Source organism: Drosophila kikkawai, chromosome 2R (genome assembly GCF_030179895.1).
Source record: "Drosophila kikkawai strain 14028-0561.14 chromosome 2R, DkikHiC1v2, whole genome shotgun sequence".
Classification (NCBI taxonomy): domain Eukaryota; kingdom Metazoa; phylum Arthropoda; class Insecta; order Diptera; family Drosophilidae; genus Drosophila; species Drosophila kikkawai.
In genome coordinates, this window is record NC_091729.1 from 15,927,546 (window position 1) to 15,944,514 (window position 16,969).

Genomic DNA, 16,969 nt, shown 5'->3' on the forward strand with positions numbered 1-16,969 from the left:
TGACTTCACAACTAAAAATTAATACATAGAAACTAGATCTATAAATAATTACATATTTATAATTTGCCAGAAAGACGAAAACGATTCTTTTCATATAAAAAATATATTAAAATTTATTCCACTTATAATATAAGTAAAAGGGAGGAAGCTTAAAACCACTCATAGGCATACTTAATAGACACAATGACCCATATAGCAACAGTCTCCTGTAGAAACGTTCCTTGGAAACCAGGAAAACAAAAAACTGGGTCAAATAAAATTAGAAAAACGCACTTTATTTAATCTTTAAAATGTTTCTTGAGACGCCAGAAAGGGTAAGAATAGCAGTTTATCATCTTAAGCTATGTAGTTATTTTGGTTATTTTTTTAACACAGCCGAAGCGAACCCTGCGCTATGTGGAAGAAGCTTTTGAGCAAGTGAAGTCAAGGAAAAATGTTCGGGATGTGGTGATTCTCAACGACTCAGGACATCCGGTGAAAAGTACGATGCATACTGAAGACGCTGTTCACTTTTCGGGACTCTTTCAGACCATTCGAGGAAGATTGGAGCGAGGAATGGCCAAAATAGATCCCACAGATGAACTTCTCATGCTGAGGGTTCGCACAAAAACCAACGAGGTTCTTTTAGTGCCGGACTCCAAAATTACAGTTCTTGTTGTTCAAAATGCGCAAGATAATTTTGAAAATGGAAAATAAATATTTATTTTATTTAATTTATGGTATTTTTGAAGCTTGAAAAATCAAACTGTTTGACTAAATGAAATACCAAATATACTGTCGCTAAAGCCGCCTAACGGTGTATTTTATTGCCCGCACGCTACGGTCACTCATCGCTCCTCCTTTTGTGTTGTCGTCGGCGCTGTTTGTCGCTTTCTTCCGTTTAATCCGCCCGCGTTGCGGAAATACACATAACACACAGTTACATTGGCAATCGGAATTGCGAGCGCAGTAAAACGCAACAGCATCAGCAGCAAAAGTGACCGCGGGCCAATTGGATTGCGTTTGCGGCCGCGAATTTCTGATGACGTCGCCGTCTTGTAGGGCGTAAAAGCCAAGAGCAAAGCAAACAAACGCGAAAAGCGTAGTAGCGATAAACGAGCGTGAAATACGCAGCAGATAAAATACAATAAAAGCAGCAACGTCACGAGCGCCGCCAGCCACAAAGATTTATTGTTCAAATTTAAATCCATTATTTTCGGCATCTTTCGCGAATCGCGGTTGGCCGTGTATGTGAGTGATAGTGCGCGCGTGTGTGTGTGTGTTTAAAGAGCGCCGCCTCCCCAAAAAAAAAAAGAAAAAAGGAAGGGATATCTAATCCAACGGTAAATGCAGCGCCGCAAAAATGTGCAGCCTGACGCTAAACAACATGGTCAACGTAACGCAGCAGGACCTCCACGACCTATTGGAAATTTTCGAAAAAAAATCATTCGAGGCGGCGGCCTTTGAGGAAGGAACAGCGGTAAGTTTATTAGCTATGTGTATGTGTCGGTGTGACATACATTTAGGCGCACGTGCACGTGCTGTCGCCGCTAAAAGAAGAAACACACACAGTCACGAAAAGCTTGGATTGCTAGTGTGCGTGGCGCCTACGACGAGGACACGTCAGATGTCCCGTTCTCTTCTTATTCTCTTCTCTTCTCAGCTCTCCTAGTTCTTGTTTTCCGTCTCCTGCTCCTCCTTCTCTTCCTCTTTGCCGTTTTTGCCGCGCCCCAAAAAATCCTCTGCCACTCAAAATGGCCGCCATTAAGCTTCCTGTGAGGAAAATAGTCTTTTCATGGAAATCGATTGGCAGTAAAAGCCGTCATTTAGGTTGTTCTAATGGATTATGTTGGCCAGGAGCAGGAACACTTGACAAATAAGCCGGTTAAAGCTCTATTGAGCCACCGAAAGTGATCACAAGTCGTTAATTATCCCCTTGGGAATCAGAGAGCTTGAACTTATGATTTATTTATATTTTATTTTTAGTAATCCAAGGTCACATTCCTTCATATTTCAAATATTTATTTATGACGTTTTTTTGTTGTTTTTTTTTTACTAATCTAATCTCTTTTGTGGTTTGAAAAATTTCCGAATATCATCAGCAAACCACTATAATGCATTTCTTTGTTTAGGTTTGGTAATTATACTTTTATTATGTTTTTATCGCAATCAGAATCAGGGAATTTAAACCTAACGACCTTAAACCTCATTAATAATAAAAACCAAAAAGCTACAGGCTAATTACTCGTTTATATTTATGAAACATTTTAGTGATTTAATGGTACTTTTGTGAATATGGTTAATTATCCTTTGTTTGTAATTCAAGATGAAAACGCTTATTTTACTTTAATAGGATTTCCTGGTTAAGGTTCATTATCCCTCGATTATCGTTATCCTTGGATCCCTTTTTTCAATATACGGTTAAGGCAAATAAATAAAAATAGTATAAAATAAATATCTTTAAAAACTTCCCTCTAGACATTGTAGAAACTTATAAATATTAAAACTATTATAACTGAAATGGCATAATGAAATGTCATATAATTCTTAATTAAAAACTCAATACTCCACTATGAACTACAAGTTGTATTGCTTCATTCCCCTATTAATTTACATCTTAATTAAATTAAGCAAAACAAGTAAGCCGGTTTTCCAAAACCGGAAACGTCTCCTTGTGGGTTTTTGTTCTCGAATCGTTGCTGAAATTCAATAACACACCGCACACACGCGCTTCGCTAAGCGGTAATTAAAAGCTTAATGGCCTTTTTAAGACCCGCTCTCGATTTACGCATTAATGTGCACTTATTTTCCCCGGCACGCACTTTTGTTTTGTCTTTTCTCGTGGAAAGCACGGACCTCTTTAACCCTTTGACTCCCCCGTTAACCCCCTCGTGAATGTCACGCACGCTGCCTTAATAGTCGCGAGTGTGTAATTCCGTGTTATCGCCCGCTTAGCCGGCAATTGCAAATAGCAAATAGCGAAATAATAAAATAACAATTGAGTTGGCAACAACCCAGCCAGCTGGCAAGCTCATTTGCATGCCTGAGTATCTAATGCCAGGTAAAAGCACCTGGAAACAGAGCGAGGAAAGCCTCCGAATGAAGCCTTGGCACGTAACTCACGTTTCCCGAGCGATTTTACACACCCATTATGTGTGTGTGTGTGTTTGTTCAGCTGAAATGGTCGTTCATAATTGACAAGACTCAGTAACTTACTAACTTACATTGGTGGCCAAGGGCCCAGATATGTTACTTTGTTGCAGTAGTTGCACAATTGCAAAGGTGGCTTTTTATCAAACCAATTGTTGTTAGCTAACGTTATCACCTTAGCTTTTTCAGCGCCAGTAGTAGAGTTTATATTTCTATAATTTCTATATTTCTATAGTGCCTTATCTGCCAGCGAATCGAAGGCAAACAAACACAGAGCCTTGATACAAAAGCATTGCATTTGATGATGGGGTGCAAAGGGTGAATTTTGTATGTGAGGAGCTGCTCGGGTTCAAGGTTAAATTTTGCCAGCGCCGATTAGATTAGGCGCCCAGCCAATGGCACAATATTTAACCCACTGACGTAGGACGGCGATAGCCACGAAAGCTGCTGCCAGGAGATCAGAAAGATCGCCGGGCGAGCGTGTGCAAAAATATGGTTGAAAGAGAAGCCGTTTACTTTATAAAAGTACAGAGGGAAAAATATTGCAGAACTTGGGGGTGCTAAAAAATATTTAAAATTGCATATTATGAGTCTATATTTTTGTTTTATATTACTAAACATTAAAAAGTTATTTAATACCATCCTAATTGACTTTGTTTTGTAGGCTTATAACCTTGAAATCTAATACTAAAAGCTAAAAATGTATTAGTTTGTTTCGGATTCTTAAAGGGCTAAATCTACTAAATAAATACTATTAATTTATGATATCCCAAACAAAATCTTCTCTAATTAAATCGATCGCATAGGCTATATTAAAAGGTATTCCCCTGGTCGTATTTCTCGTACATTTTTGTCTTTCTGTCTTCGTACTCATTCTGTTATCGAGTCAAACAAAAACAAACCAGTATAAATAGCTTTCTGCTGGCACGTGACACAACAATTTGCGTTTCAGATTACCCCGGGAATTCGGCCTTATCAGCCTTATCAGCTTGTATTCTCGGTATTATGACAAAACGTCGGCAAAAACTGGTTACACCAAGATATGGAAACATTTATTATTAAACATCACATCCATTCAAAAAAATTACATTTATAAATATGTGTAGGTTTGAAAAAAAAAAAAAAATAATTACAATTTAGTTGTATTTGCTAAAAAAAAAATACAATTACATCTTAAAATTCGCAGTAGACGACATTCGTTCGATCGTTGGACTATCAATTTATCGTCATTTATTTACCAACCCTCGAAGCACCTTCGGAACTCCTCCTCAAAGTCAGCATGCTGAAGATCTAGCTTCTGGAAGTCAGTGCAGCCCTCCTTCTCCAGCTTGGCCTGGGCCCATAAAATCAGTTTGATGAGGAACATCATCCGCGGCTCCATGGGTCCATGGTCCTTTCCTCTGCTTGCCGCTTGATGGCACCGCAACATGGCAGAGTTTATCTCGCCTGCCACTTTCTGGCGGTAGGAGTACAACATAAGCTCGCCAAAGGGACTATGCTCCGGTCGATCAAAGGCTAGGAGACCCATGGTTCGCTCCAACTCTCGCCTACGGTCGGGATCAACCTGAGCAAAGCCGGAGGCGGGGCTCTGGGCAAAGCTCAGGGCCTTGGTCACCTTCTGATCCCTGATCATCTCGATCAGACGCAACTGCTGCATGTGAAAGTATACATAGTTTTCCGTCTCAAAGATGCAGGGATAGATGCGACTGGCCAGGTCCATGGCGTACTTCACTTGACCCACACGCACTGCCTCCTGGATACGCATTCGGTCGCCTATGGTGTCCATATGGGGGCCCGGCTCCACATTAGCCTCGGCCATGAAGCGCTTAGCGGCCTCCTGATATCCCTCTGAAAAAGGAAAATTGGGTTAGAAGAGATTGGGAGAATTTGGGATAGGACACACCTGTGACTAGGTAGTTCATCACCAGACGGTTAAGATCCATCTGTCGGCGCTGGAAGCTTGGCATGCGGTGGGGCCAGGAAGTCGGCGGCTCATACTCGCCCATCTTAAATTGATCTAGTGGGTTTTAGGTACTAAAAATGATAAGGGAAAGTTTTATGTTTAGTGTTAATAAAAGAAAGGAGAGTTCATTATTTATGGAGTTAATTAAATGTTATATGATTCCAATTAATAACAAAACATTAACAAAGCTTTCAAAGAAGTCTTAATCTTTTTAATTATTTTAATTGAATCTTTTAACTGCGAAGAATCCAACAGGTGTTGTTAATACCATATAGACTGCTAAAAAATCTCGTCAATTATTTCGTTTTTGTCGCCACACATTCCTTTTGAGAAAACATCCCCCCATATGGCTGCACTGATGATCTGCGTTGATCATTATATCACTTTTGATTTCAGCAACAAGCAAATATTATATGTACTATATTTGCACTCTTTTTGTATTTGGCTCAGACGAGTTTATTTTTGAAATGGCATTGAAAATAGCTGCTGCAGATGCAGATACAGATGCAAGTGTGTATTATTTGGATTTCGGTATCTGTGGGCTTTCGGTGGGTGGGCCGGGCCATCTGTCTGCTCGCGTGGGCGCCAAAAGTGAATTTCCGAGGCAGCAGCTCGCTGCTCGCTCTCCCGGCCAAGCAAAAATGCAAAAAATAGCAGGAAGGCGAAGGCTTTCCTTTTCAAAAATGTATTTCGATTTCGTAAACAATCTTTTTTATTGCTTATCTCCGCGAGTTTGGTTTTTTGCCGCTTGTTATTTTTTTATGTTTTTATTTGCACATTACCAGATACCCACCTGTTGTTGTTGTTGTCTTATTGTTGCTGTTGTTGCCGTTTTCAATGGTTTTTCCTATGATTTGTTCGCGAAATTGTTTAGCTCTGTCGAAAAAGAGCCTCAAAAGTTTTAAATTCTAGCTGGTCCTGCTAACAAAAGGGTTTTTCTGCTACTTCCGGGCTTCCTTTTGCTGGTTTTCTTTTTTGGTTGTTGGCTCACCAGAAAATCGACCAGACACGGCCGCGGAGCGAGCGCTGCCTTTGGCGCCTGCTGGAACACTGTCCTGGCCCCAGGACCTGCAGGATTAGCCAGGCTACTGCAGTAGCACTTCTCCGCATTAATGTGTATCCCTTCGTCGTCGTTGTCGGTGTGATACTTCCAGTTTGCAGCTCGCTTCCAGCCCGGAGATTGCACTCCATTCGGGGGTTGCAACCGCTTTCCAGGGACAGTGGAGCTGCGCTAATTATGACCGGGAAGACGTTGTTTTGTAACCTTCCTGTTGCTCCTGCTCGCCTGTTGTTGTTGGCAGCAGTCTGTGCCGAGGCCACGCCCCTGTCCATGGCCACCCCTTGCCGCACCTGCAGCCACCGCATCCTGGGGAGTGGATGCAGCTGTGCTGCAAGCCGTGCGGCGTCATTCGTGTGGGCGCTTTGGAAATTGCGGCACAGGCGCGCAGGAATCCCTGGAAGAGCGGAAGGCTGCCCGAACGGGTGGCGAGTGGGAGAGCTTGTGTGTCTTCCACATTGCCACAAAATGCAATGGAAATGCTGCGGCACAGTGGGTGCAGTGAAAGGTTCTGTCAAATGGAAACTTAAATAAGTTTAATAAAAAGGTATAGCCAATATCTTGAATATCCTTGAGAAAAATAATAGAGAGACAAATTGTATTAAATTATTAAACTAAAACTTATATAAAGCTAAGGTTAATTGCCTGCTTACTATATGGAAAAATATATCATTCTAAAGGTTTCTGAATGCGTAATGGCTATATTAAAATTGTCAAGGCTAAATCGTTTGTTTTGATTGATTTTTAATGTGTGTTTTGTTGTAGCATGTCAAGCATGCCAAAAACCATTATTGCCTGACATCAGTTTATGGAAAGCTGCGAAAATAAAGCTAGCATGAAATGCGGGTCAATGTCAAAGTGCTTAATTATGTTAATTATGAAAAATAGCACACACATGCATACACAAGGGAAAAAATAAACGGTTAGAACAAAAAAACTATTCTCAATTTTAAAATAGAAAATATTACATTTATATTCTTGAGCCTATAAAAATGGTATATATTTTATAATTATACATTTTCAATATTTTAAATAAAACTAAAACCAGTGTTTACCAGTGTGCTTTGTAAGTTCTTGGTAGTCGGCTCCCTTTTATGATCGCCTGTTGCACTATGAACTTTGCGCCCACGCGTCTGCCTGTGTCACCCCCGCTGGCCCCCTTTTCGCTAGTGTGTGTGTGTGTGTGTAAGTGGGTGTGCCCGCTGGCCAGCTGTTGCTGCAAGGTGCGTGGGTCGCACCGCAGACACTTGTGCCAGGTGCCCAGAAGCTGGTGCAGGGAATCAGGCAGGAGGGAGCGAGAGTGGGGCCAAAGGGCCCGGCTCCAGCTGCAGCTGGCATCTGGTTGCCGTAGTAACGGCGCTTCCAGCTCCTAAATTGGGGATGCAGGCAGCAACAGCATTCCGAGCGCATGTCCGGAACAGAGCAGAGAGAACGCAGCAGCAGCAGCGAGTTCGATTCGATTAAGGGCCACTCCGATAGATGACGGGGTTCCAATGCTTCCAGATGCATACCCTGCTCCTCCGTGGTCCCCATACTGAAAAGTTGCAGTCAGCCGCATTCGAAACACCCTGCTGCTGCGGAGCTTCTTGCGCTTCCGGACTAACTGCCTCGCATCCGGCGCCACCATGCAAGCATGATTAGAAGAAGGGAGCAACTCTCCGTCACTGCGGTTTTGCGGATGCTGCGGATTTCGGTCCGCCGACTGTTAAATTCTGGACGCCTGCTCGCTGGCAGATAAAATCGATAATGTGCGAACTGGCAATGCCGTCGCAGCAGCCAGTGTCAACTATTCGCCGGGAGTTGGGCTTCGGATTCGTATTCAGATTCGGTAAAGGAAGGGGGGATTTGGTCGACATCGGTATCGGCGTGGGTATATCTGGGAGGGGGATCGGGAGCACGATGGGCTTCGCCTTTGTTGTGGTTGGTTAAAAAATCAGGGGATGTTGCCACGAATAAGGGAAGGATTAAGTTGTGTGTTCAAATGCATAAAGTGACAACCAGGGTCCCAGAATTTTTATTCTCTTGAAACCAAAAAAAATATATATACAAAAGTGTGTACATAGTCTGCTGTTTATTGATTTTAATTGGTGGACTTTGTTATTAAAGCACTTGAAGAAATAATTCAGTTAGGCAGGCACTATATTTATGTTTATATTTGTTTTATTATAAGGAAGCTTATAACAATTTAATTACCGAAATATTTGTATGTAATTGTTTAACAGTTTAGGAACACTTTAGCTTATATTATTAATTTTTAATTAATTTTATGTTTATTTAAACATTAAAACATGAGTTCTTTGATTTGTTTTTATGTTAATATAATGCTTATTCCTTTAACAAATATAATTGCAAATTCATTTACTGTTTAAAAGGTCACACATTCCACTTCTAAGTTATCCCATGCAACAACTTTGCCAAATCGAATGGATTATTCAGATGACCTTCTTTTCACATTACACTGAACTAGCTGCTGGGAAAGCAGAAGGCAAGGAAAGCGATCGGCGCCCCGAGGAAATCAATTTCGGTTCTGTGTCGTCTGTGGGAACAACGGGGAGTGAGTGCGTGTGTGGGCGAGGGAAGTGAAATCTCTTCCTGACTCTCGACTCGGCTCGGCTGGCGAATAAATTAAGCAGATGATGAATAGATTTCTGAATGAAGCAGCAGCCAGCAGCCCCCCGATGGCGCCCGAGCCTCCATGCTCATTGTCCGTAACGCCCACTTGGCTGGTTGTCATTTATTGCGCTCAATTATTGCGAGTGCGATATGTCTTGATGTGTGGGGGCAGTGAGCGAAAATCGCTTGGCCTCCTCAACATGGCCCAAAACTTCCGGCTCAAACGTGTTTTATTTTTCATACCTCTCAGCGGCTCCATCGCCATCTCCAACTCATCTCCCCCACAAAGCGGTTTCAAAGTCTTTCGAAAGTTGTCTCTCACACACTGTCGAGTGTGTTTTTCACCCATGTGGTATTTATGCACTCTAGAAAAGAAACTAAATGCAAATCAACTGCAACGGCAATTTGCATATTAAAAGATCATTAATAACTCCCCTATCGATGTGGTGTGGATGATGTGCATAAATTAAGAGAAAAGGTGGCCAAAGCGGAAGATTAGCTCAAGTGGAAGATGTTTTCATAAAAAAAAAGACTTGTTTTTATAGGATGAGAAAGCTTGAAGATATAGAAAACTTAGTTATCTGAATATCAAAGTAAGGGAACTCTGGGAATAAAATGTTTTATATTTATAAATCTAAAGTATTTTAAATATTAAAGCGATTGGCAAAACTGTACTGCCCTCGTGTCCAGTACCTGGATTTCGTACCTGATCTAAATTCCAATTCTGTGTGTTCGAAACGTGGGCGCAACTTGTTTTTTGTTATATTATATCGGGTGGGGTCTTTAACCGCCCAGCGATAAAAACAGCAACAAAAAGCGGCGCTGGAACAACACGCTGCACATTTAAAAGCGCAAGCATAAATCATGTTAAAGCAACAACAAGAACAACGAGAATAAAGCACGAAACACTCACTGACTCACGGACAACAACGCGCAGCGGCTGATGGATGGGTGTGGTCAGTGGCCCCCAGGTTTTAACTTAGTTCTCGAGCTCAGAATTAATTCATTCAAGAAAACTCTGCCATCGTTGAATATGCAACGTGTGGGTTGTTGCATTAACAATGGGCTTCGACCGCCTTATTTTCCGCCTTCGAGGAGGTTGTTGCTGGCTGATTTAAGCCAAGAATCGAAGCTGGAAGAGCTTTGGTGGGTTTGCTTCAAGCAATTATTTTCCAAAAATTATTTATAATAACAATTAAATATATAATTTTGTATTAAATATATAAGAGAGATTTTTATGAAATTTTTATATTTATAAATTGATTTTAAAATGATATTATACAAATTGAATTTATATTATTACACTTTTGTGTATATTGTAGGAAGCTTTAAAGCATAAAATTAATTAAACAAACAATAAAAGTTATAAATTCCACTAACAACTATACTTGCCTAGGAACCTTTCCCAACAGTTGGACTTCTTCAAAGTCGTGGCCACCGAAGTCCGACTGTAGATGGTAACATGGTCTTCGACCTTCCGTTTCCATCTCCTCCTTCTCCGCCTCCTCGCTCTTGTCTCCTCCCGCTCCCACTCCCGCTCCCTCTCCATCTCCTTCTCTTTGCTGATGGCCTGTGCTCGGTCGAGTTGAAGTTCGGTTCGCTTGGTGGGTTCCTCGCTCACTCGGTTCGATTGTACGAGTGCGAGTGCGATTATTTCTGCTTTGCGGTTTCTTGTTGCTGTCTCTGTTATTGTTGTTGCTGTGTTGTATTTTTTCAGTTTTTCAGCTTTTCTGGTGTTGTTTCTGCCTTTTTACCACAGAGAAAGACTGAGAGGGAGAGAGATGGAAAAGTGTGTCGCACGCTCGCAGCTTCTGCTGGATTTCTGGTGGCCCAGCATCGGCAGAGTGCTTAAAATCCGGGTTTGTGGGCAAAACTGCATCGCGGCTTGAGTCTCGCTCTCGATTTTGAGTTTAAGTCTTTGGTTTAAGTTCTGTTATTTGGGTCAGCAGCGTCGTCGAGCCGTCGCCGCCGATGATCGCCGGCCCCAGTCCGGGCACAAAAACTATTTTCCGCACCGGCAGCGACAGCTCACAGTTCGCTGTAACTATCGCCCGTCGCATCGGTTTGTTGTTTTTAAGTTTTACAGCGCCTTTGGAACAGGCGCGCAGTTTCGAAAGCAGCGCTGCAGCGGCGGCCAGTTACAGTTGCATTTACTCGCTTACAAAGAAAATATCTGCGACCGCAGGCAGCAGAAGCAGCAGCAGCGAACAACGGCAACAGAAGCAGTGAGCGAGCAAGCAGTTCAATGCACACACAGCAGTAAGAGCTCCCCTTTGTGCATGTGTAACGGCAGCGTCTCCAACTTGGGGGCACTCACACATACCCATGTGCATCGGGCATCGATGGGATTTTTTGTTTTTGGCATCCCCATCTCCCTCGCACGCTCCCACTCTCATCTGACTGTCAGTGTTGGGCACACTTAGCTAAAATAAGCAATCAAAGTGGCAAAGACGCCACAAGAAAGCTTAAATAATTAACCAATTAATATAAATTATAACCGTTTTAGCAGTTTTTGCTTTACAGAAATTAATGCCACTTAACATTCCGTATAATGCATATAATAAAACTAATAATAAACTCTTCAAAATGCTAATCTTAAAAGTTTCTTAGTTAGAAAATTACTAAAGTAACAGCACTGATAGCAGCTGCGAGCCGAACACTTGTGCAAACTCCGAGTGAGATGGCAATTTTAATGGTGAGAGTGAGAGCCAGCATCATTTTGTTTTGATGTTGCGATTTTGTCGTTTGTTTTTCAAGAGAGCTTAAATTTAAAAATTTTTTTTTTTTAATTTTTGGACGCTATTCTTATGCAATTTGGAGGTGGCAGAAAATTAAAATACAAAACAAATGTCATAATCAGGCATTTGTTTTCCTTTTGCGTGCTAGCGTCGGCATTTCTAGGTAATTGTAATTGCGTATTAGTTGTTTTGCTCACTTGCTTCGCTCTGCGTAGTTTCTCTCACTGCCTCTCTCACCCACACACCCACATACTTACACACACGGCCGACTGAGTTTTCGCCAGGTTTGTTTTGCTCGTTGTTTCGCGTTTGTTGTTGCTAATTTTTTTTTGCGCAGCCTTTTGTTTCTGCTTCTGTTGTTGTTTTTATTATTTGCACATTTCTCCTTGCGCGTCTGTGTGTGTGCGCTAAAAACCTGTTTCCTCAAGGTGTTTGTTTGTAAGTCTGCATGTGTGTGTATGTGAGTGCTTTTTGCTGTTATTGTTATTATGCTTTTATCTAGTTGTTTGTCTGGGACAGCTGGCTGCGGCTCCGCCCACCCGCCCCTTGGCCTAGCTAGTCTTTTGCTATTTTTAGCCAACAGCGCACTAATGCCAACCTTTAGAATTTATTCGCCATAATATCACTGCAATTATTGGTGGTATATACCGATAAATTATTGAATATGATCTTAAATGATAATGGGATCGTGATCTCGGGTCTTTTTTATGAGTTGTGATCGCTTTATAACCAATTGAAGTTTTTAAGTATCAAGAAACTTTAAATAAGATTAAGGATATTTTCAGGAATTATAATTAAATAAACATAAACCAATTAAGGTTAACCCGTATTTCTTGTTGTGTAGATCCACAAAATTTATTTGCTGGCAAAAAAGGTGAATATTATGCAATTATCTCGGTGGCTAATTGCTGTTGTGTATTGGCAATTGCCCCTTCTACCGCCTCACGCTTATCGCTCTTGGCCTTCTGGTAGCGGGTAATAGCAGAGATAGCTACAAATAGTCGGCGCCTCCAGATTCCAGTTCTCCTTCCCGGGGACGTTAGGTTCCATTGAACTCGGGACAAGAATTTATACCCATACTATACATACATATTAGTAGTACGTACATATATAGTATTGAGAAACCAGTTGCACTCCGCGTTCTAATCTCGCGCTGCCCATTAAGACGCCGGCATCGCTGATTTATGCAAGCAATTGACTTTACCCAGCTCCCCGTCAAATATTTTATGAATACGAGTACCCAAAGTCACTGGAGATATGGCAGGAATATGGGTATTGCGAGGTCATTGGTGGATACGGTTTAAATATGATTCAAACGAAGCGATTATCTGAATTTGTAGTAACTGAATAACAAGAAAAAAGGTTTTTTATTTATTATGGTTTTAATTTTGTTTTACTTAATATATTTAATAGATCTTCTCTGAATCCTGATCCTTATCTAATGAAAGCCTTAAACCCTTTTCCTATTTTTCAGGAGTACGACATCTCCAAAAAATGCGAATACCTGTTCAAACTCGACTACAGCGTCATAGAGCTGGACAACTCAAACGGTTTGCTCAGCCCTCGTTACCCTGGCCGAATACTCATTCCGGAATGCGAGCACGGACATATGGCGAAAACGCTGATACCGGGCAATGGCCTTTTTGGTCCGGTTGGAGGCGGATTGGGTGGAGGGGGCTCCTCCGGTACGACGGCAACAGCCACGCCTCTGAATAGTAGTGCTGGCAGTACCGGTAGCGAAGGCGTGGGTATCCAGGCTTTTGTCACGTTCGCCAATCCTCTGCAGACGCCACAGCAGGTCCCGCCGCCAACACATCCACTCCAGCAGCAATATCCCGCACAGCCACAGTATCCTTCCTCCCAGCAGCCACTTCCACTCCAGCAGCAACAGCAACAACAACAGCCCGCGCAACAGCAGCCCCAGCATACGATCTACGAGGACCAGTACGACATCCAACGGATGCGAGAGCTGGTAACGATGGCCAAGTATGCAAGATGCCGCCAAAGGTTCGCCGTGCCCGTGATCATGTATCGTGGCAAGTACATCTGCCGCTCGGCCACGCTCTCCGTAATGCCTGAAACCTACGGCCGGAAGGTGGTGGACTATGCCTACGACTGCCTAAGCGGCGGCAATTATACAGCGCCCAATGGAGAGGAGAACGACGCAGATTCCACGGACGAATCGCTGATCAATCACATCCACGATCAGGCTCAGTCACAGTTCAGCTACGACGAGGTCATCAAGAGCGACATCCAGCTGCTGCACACGCTCAACGTCTCCACGATTGTGGACCTAATGGTGGAGAATCGCAAGATCAAATACTTTATGGCGTGAGTAAATTATAAAACTTCCTAAAGCGTCCTTACTGAGAAACCTATTTCCTTTTTCACAGCGTTTCCTCGTCGGAAAAGGCTGACCCCAACAAGCATTACAAGAGTTTTAACCTGCTATCGCTGCCGTATCCGGGCTGTGAGTTCTTCAAGAAGTTCCGGGACAATAACTATATGGCTCGCAACCTGCACTACAATTGGAAGCAGTCCTTTAACGATGCCAACATCAACATACCAAATCTGGGACCCGCCGCCGACATCGATGTGGTGTGGCCGGAGTACCGTGACTGGGATCTGGTGGTCATTACGCAGAACTATCTGCGTGCAACGCTCAAGTATGTGCAGGAGGAGAGCTCCGGCCTGCTGATTCACTGCATCAGTGGCTGGGATCGTACACCGCTGTTCGTTTCCCTTGTGCGGTTGTCCCTGTGGGCAGATGGACTGATCCATCAGTCACTGAACGCTATGCAGATGGCGTACTTTACGCTGGCCTACGACTGGTACCTGTTTGGCCACCAACTGCCCGATCGTCTTAAACGAGGCGAGGACATTATGTTCTTCTGCTTCCACGTGCTCAAGTTCATCACGGATGAGGAGTACAGCATTGTGGAGCATCGCAAGCGGACCAAGACCTCAAGCAGCAGTGGCAGCAGTGTAATAGTCATCAAGTCCGATGGCTGCGACGATGAGCCGCTCAAGGAGTGAGTACTGCAGGGAGTTGTCTTTAAAATACTCAGCTAACCCGCTGACTTTTTCAGGGACTACATCCTGGCCTTTGATCAAGATAGCAACGACAGCTACTCAAACTGTTCCAACTGTGATATGTCCATAACAGATAACTTTTATGCCACGACGCCAGCGTCAGTCAATCCGTTGACCAGCAGATCGCCCAATCCCAAGCGGTAAGTGAATTCTTTGTAGGGCGCTATACTGACCAGATCTTCTTTAGATCCAGAACCAGTCCCATCTCAGTGCCCGGATCAAATGCGCGGCAGCGGCAGGAGTCAACCTCTTCGAATGGCAGCTGGCAAGTGGTTACGGATACGGGCTCCATAGACTCAATGATGAACGGCAGCTACATGAAGCGGTTTGTAGCACAGCAGCAGGCCGCGGACGGTGGCAGCAGCTCCTCAAACATTCCTATGTACAATGGTGGCAATGGCTACCACTGCAGCATCAATGCGGCGTCGAGCGGCAGTGGCAGTGGCAGCGGAAGCGGCAGCAGCATAAGCAATGGCAGCACAACGCACGGTTTCGCAAATGGTTCCTCCAAAGACATTGGTGGCGGCAGCACCATGGCCAGCAAGCAGTGCATTAACTTGTGAGTATCCGTCTGAGAGAAATCAAGAATTTGTATCTTTAAACTGTTTTTTTATATATCCCAGACGAAAGCAACGCCTGAATGCAGTGCGCGCCATTTTTATTCAAGCCTACGGCAAGACGATTGGACTGAAATTCAAGGAGGGCTCCTCCATGAACCTCGCCACGTTCATTGGCAACCTGGCGGACCAACTGTTTTGAGGCAGCAAATTGTTAGCTTCCCTCCTCCACACATTGTTTTGTTTCTTGTTGTTCTCAGTGGCTGCCTGACGACGACTGTATTTTCGTAGACACCTGTTGAATTGCGTTCATTATGTGACTGTTGTTGTTGAAATTGTGTAGCGAAGAAAATGGATAACTGATTAACTAATTAAGCATCGAACGAACGAACACTCCTAGACAACGTGCATAGTACAACTCGTTCTTCTGTCCCTGTCCTGGTTCTCCCGCCTCCCGCCTCCCGCCTCCTGCTCTCCCGCTCTTTGTTTGTTTAGTTGTTAGGTTTTTTTTTCGAGAATGCAAAGCAAACGAATTACAAAATGCGATTTGGATTATACAATAGCCTTAAGTTGTAATTTATAGTAATGTGTATTTTTTAAATAAACTTATGAGCATTTGATACAAATTGGAGGGTTGGTCTAGTGTTTGGCCGTGAATCGACTAGACCGTCGAATGCTGGCCAATGGTATATATTCGTCCAGATCCAAACGTTTCAACCGGACACGTAGCTTTTTACAAAACTCTTTTGCATTTCTTATAGGTACAAACAGGTTAAGTTTAACTGCTACTTCCTTAGCGGGCCCGTCTTTGGATTTGTTCGGGGGCGAACAAACCTCCTGGAAAGCTTCACCTGCCGGTTCGTCAACTGGTTCTGTCTTGATTTCGGGCACGTTTGTTCCGTTCGTGGTTTCCTCGGCCTTAGTGAACACATGGCTTATCCTCAGGCCCGTTTCATTAGCATTAATAATATTGGGCGCTCTAGATGGTGAGGAAGAGGAGGAGGAGGAGCAGCCATCATCTGATGACAGGCGCTGTAAGGTTTCTGGTGGCAGTTCCTTAACCTTTATAGTCGCGAAAAACTGATCGTACTCGCTCTGAACAGTCCTTTTCGTCTTGGTGCTCATCTCATCGTATAAGAACTTTGTGCGTCGCTCCTCGTCCATGATAAGGTCCAAAACCTCAACCTCGAGGCGCAGTCGCTGGTTATGCGAGAGCCCTTCCACAAAGGGCAGCTGGCTGAGCAAGAGATCCTGACACTCGGAATTCACCGTCTCCTTGGCCTTCTCAGCGTTCAGACGATTGCTTATGTGTACCACAATCTTCCACATCGGCTCAGGGATCTCACCCCTTGCCCGCGCCAGTGAATGGATCAGCGGCCGCATGATCTCCCAGCGCCATTGCAGCTCCGCCGTGGAGAACGGTGTGCTCAGCGGGATGCCGTTGTAGCTCTCGTTGAAGGCCTTGGACACCTGCTCCCAGCCCCATTCATCATAGTCGGCGTCCTGCTGTAGAGAATTTTGCCGGCTGTAGAGGAACGGGTACATGCAAAGCAGCTCCAAGAGTCGCAAGTCGTTGAGCACTATCTGGGAGTTGGCGTTCGTGTTGGATATATTGATTTCCAGCAGGGCCATGCGATCATCCGACGGTGAATTAGTTTGTTCGTCGGCAGTGTCGGTGTCAGTGCTCATTTTGTTCATTTAAAACCATAAACAATAACCACAGACGCTGTTTCTTTTGAACTTCTTGGATTTTTATTTCCCAACATTGCAGAGGAGGTTTTTTTCTTCCACGACAGCTGGTCACACTTAAATGGCGTTT

General features: G+C 43.6%; 4 protein-coding genes across 4 annotated transcripts; 2 read left to right on the forward strand and 2 right to left on the reverse strand.

Annotated features, from left to right (window-relative positions):
- The first annotated feature begins 138 nt into the window (after positions 1–138).
- Positions 139–1,050, forward strand: robls54B (roadblock similar 54B). The gene is made up of 2 exons (XM_017166757.2): positions 139–314; positions 376–1,050. Exons 1-2 carry the CDS (start codon positions 291–293, stop codon positions 694–696), a joined length of 345 nt encoding a protein of 114 aa, XP_017022246.1. The 5' UTR covers positions 139–290; the 3' UTR covers positions 697–1,050.
- EDTP (Egg-derived tyrosine phosphatase) lies at positions 849–15,779 on the forward strand. The gene is made up of 6 exons (XM_017166859.3): positions 849–1,459; positions 12,975–13,831; positions 13,894–14,532; positions 14,590–14,733; positions 14,781–15,152; positions 15,217–15,779. Exons 1-6 carry the CDS (start codon positions 1,343–1,345, stop codon positions 15,350–15,352), a joined length of 2,265 nt encoding a protein of 754 aa, XP_017022348.1. The 5' UTR covers positions 849–1,342; the 3' UTR covers positions 15,353–15,779.
- LOC108074723 (glucose-induced degradation protein 8 homolog) lies at positions 4,209–6,454 on the reverse strand. The gene is made up of 3 exons (XM_017166866.3): positions 5,886–6,454; positions 5,033–5,163; positions 4,209–4,977 (listed from the first exon to the last, which is right to left on the reverse strand). Exons 2-3 carry the CDS (start codon positions 5,133–5,135, stop codon positions 4,364–4,366), a joined length of 717 nt encoding a protein of 238 aa, XP_017022355.1. The 5' UTR covers positions 5,136–5,163; positions 5,886–6,454; the 3' UTR covers positions 4,209–4,363.
- Lhr (Lethal hybrid rescue) lies at positions 15,750–16,871 on the reverse strand. Its single transcript, XM_017166865.3, has one exon. The coding sequence runs from the start codon at positions 16,846–16,848 to the stop codon at positions 15,790–15,792; it is 1,059 nt and encodes a 352-aa protein (XP_017022354.1). The 5' UTR covers positions 16,849–16,871; the 3' UTR covers positions 15,750–15,789.
- Positions 16,872–16,969: the final 98 nt, after the last annotated feature.

Bases quoted from the DNA above. Each gene is read 5' to 3' on its own strand.
- robls54B (XM_017166757.2), top strand. From the start codon at position 291: ATGTTTCTTGAGACGCCAGAAAGG. The intron at 315-375 runs GTAAGAATAGCA...TTTTTAACACAG, and splicing joins TTCTTGAGACGCCAGAAAGG to CCGAAGCGAACCCTGCGCTA.
- EDTP (XM_017166859.3), top strand. From the start codon at position 1,343: ATGTGCAGCCTGACGCTAAACAACATGGTCAACGTAACGCAGCAGGAC. The intron at 13,832-13,893 runs GTGAGTAAATTA...CCTTTTTCACAG, and splicing joins AAGATCAAATACTTTATGGC to CGTTTCCTCGTCGGAAAAGG. The intron at 14,734-14,780 runs GTAAGTGAATTC...GATCTTCTTTAG, and splicing joins AGATCGCCCAATCCCAAGCG to ATCCAGAACCAGTCCCATCT.
- LOC108074723 (XM_017166866.3), bottom strand. From the start codon at position 5,135: ATGGGCGAGTATGAGCCGCCGACTTCCTGGCCCCACCGCATGCCAAGC. The intron at 4,978-5,032 runs GTGTGTCCTATC...TTCCTTTTTCAG, and splicing joins GATGAACTACCTAGTCACAG to AGGGATATCAGGAGGCCGCT.
- Lhr (XM_017166865.3), bottom strand. From the start codon at position 16,848: ATGAACAAAATGAGCACTGACACCGACACTGCCGACGAACAAACTAAT.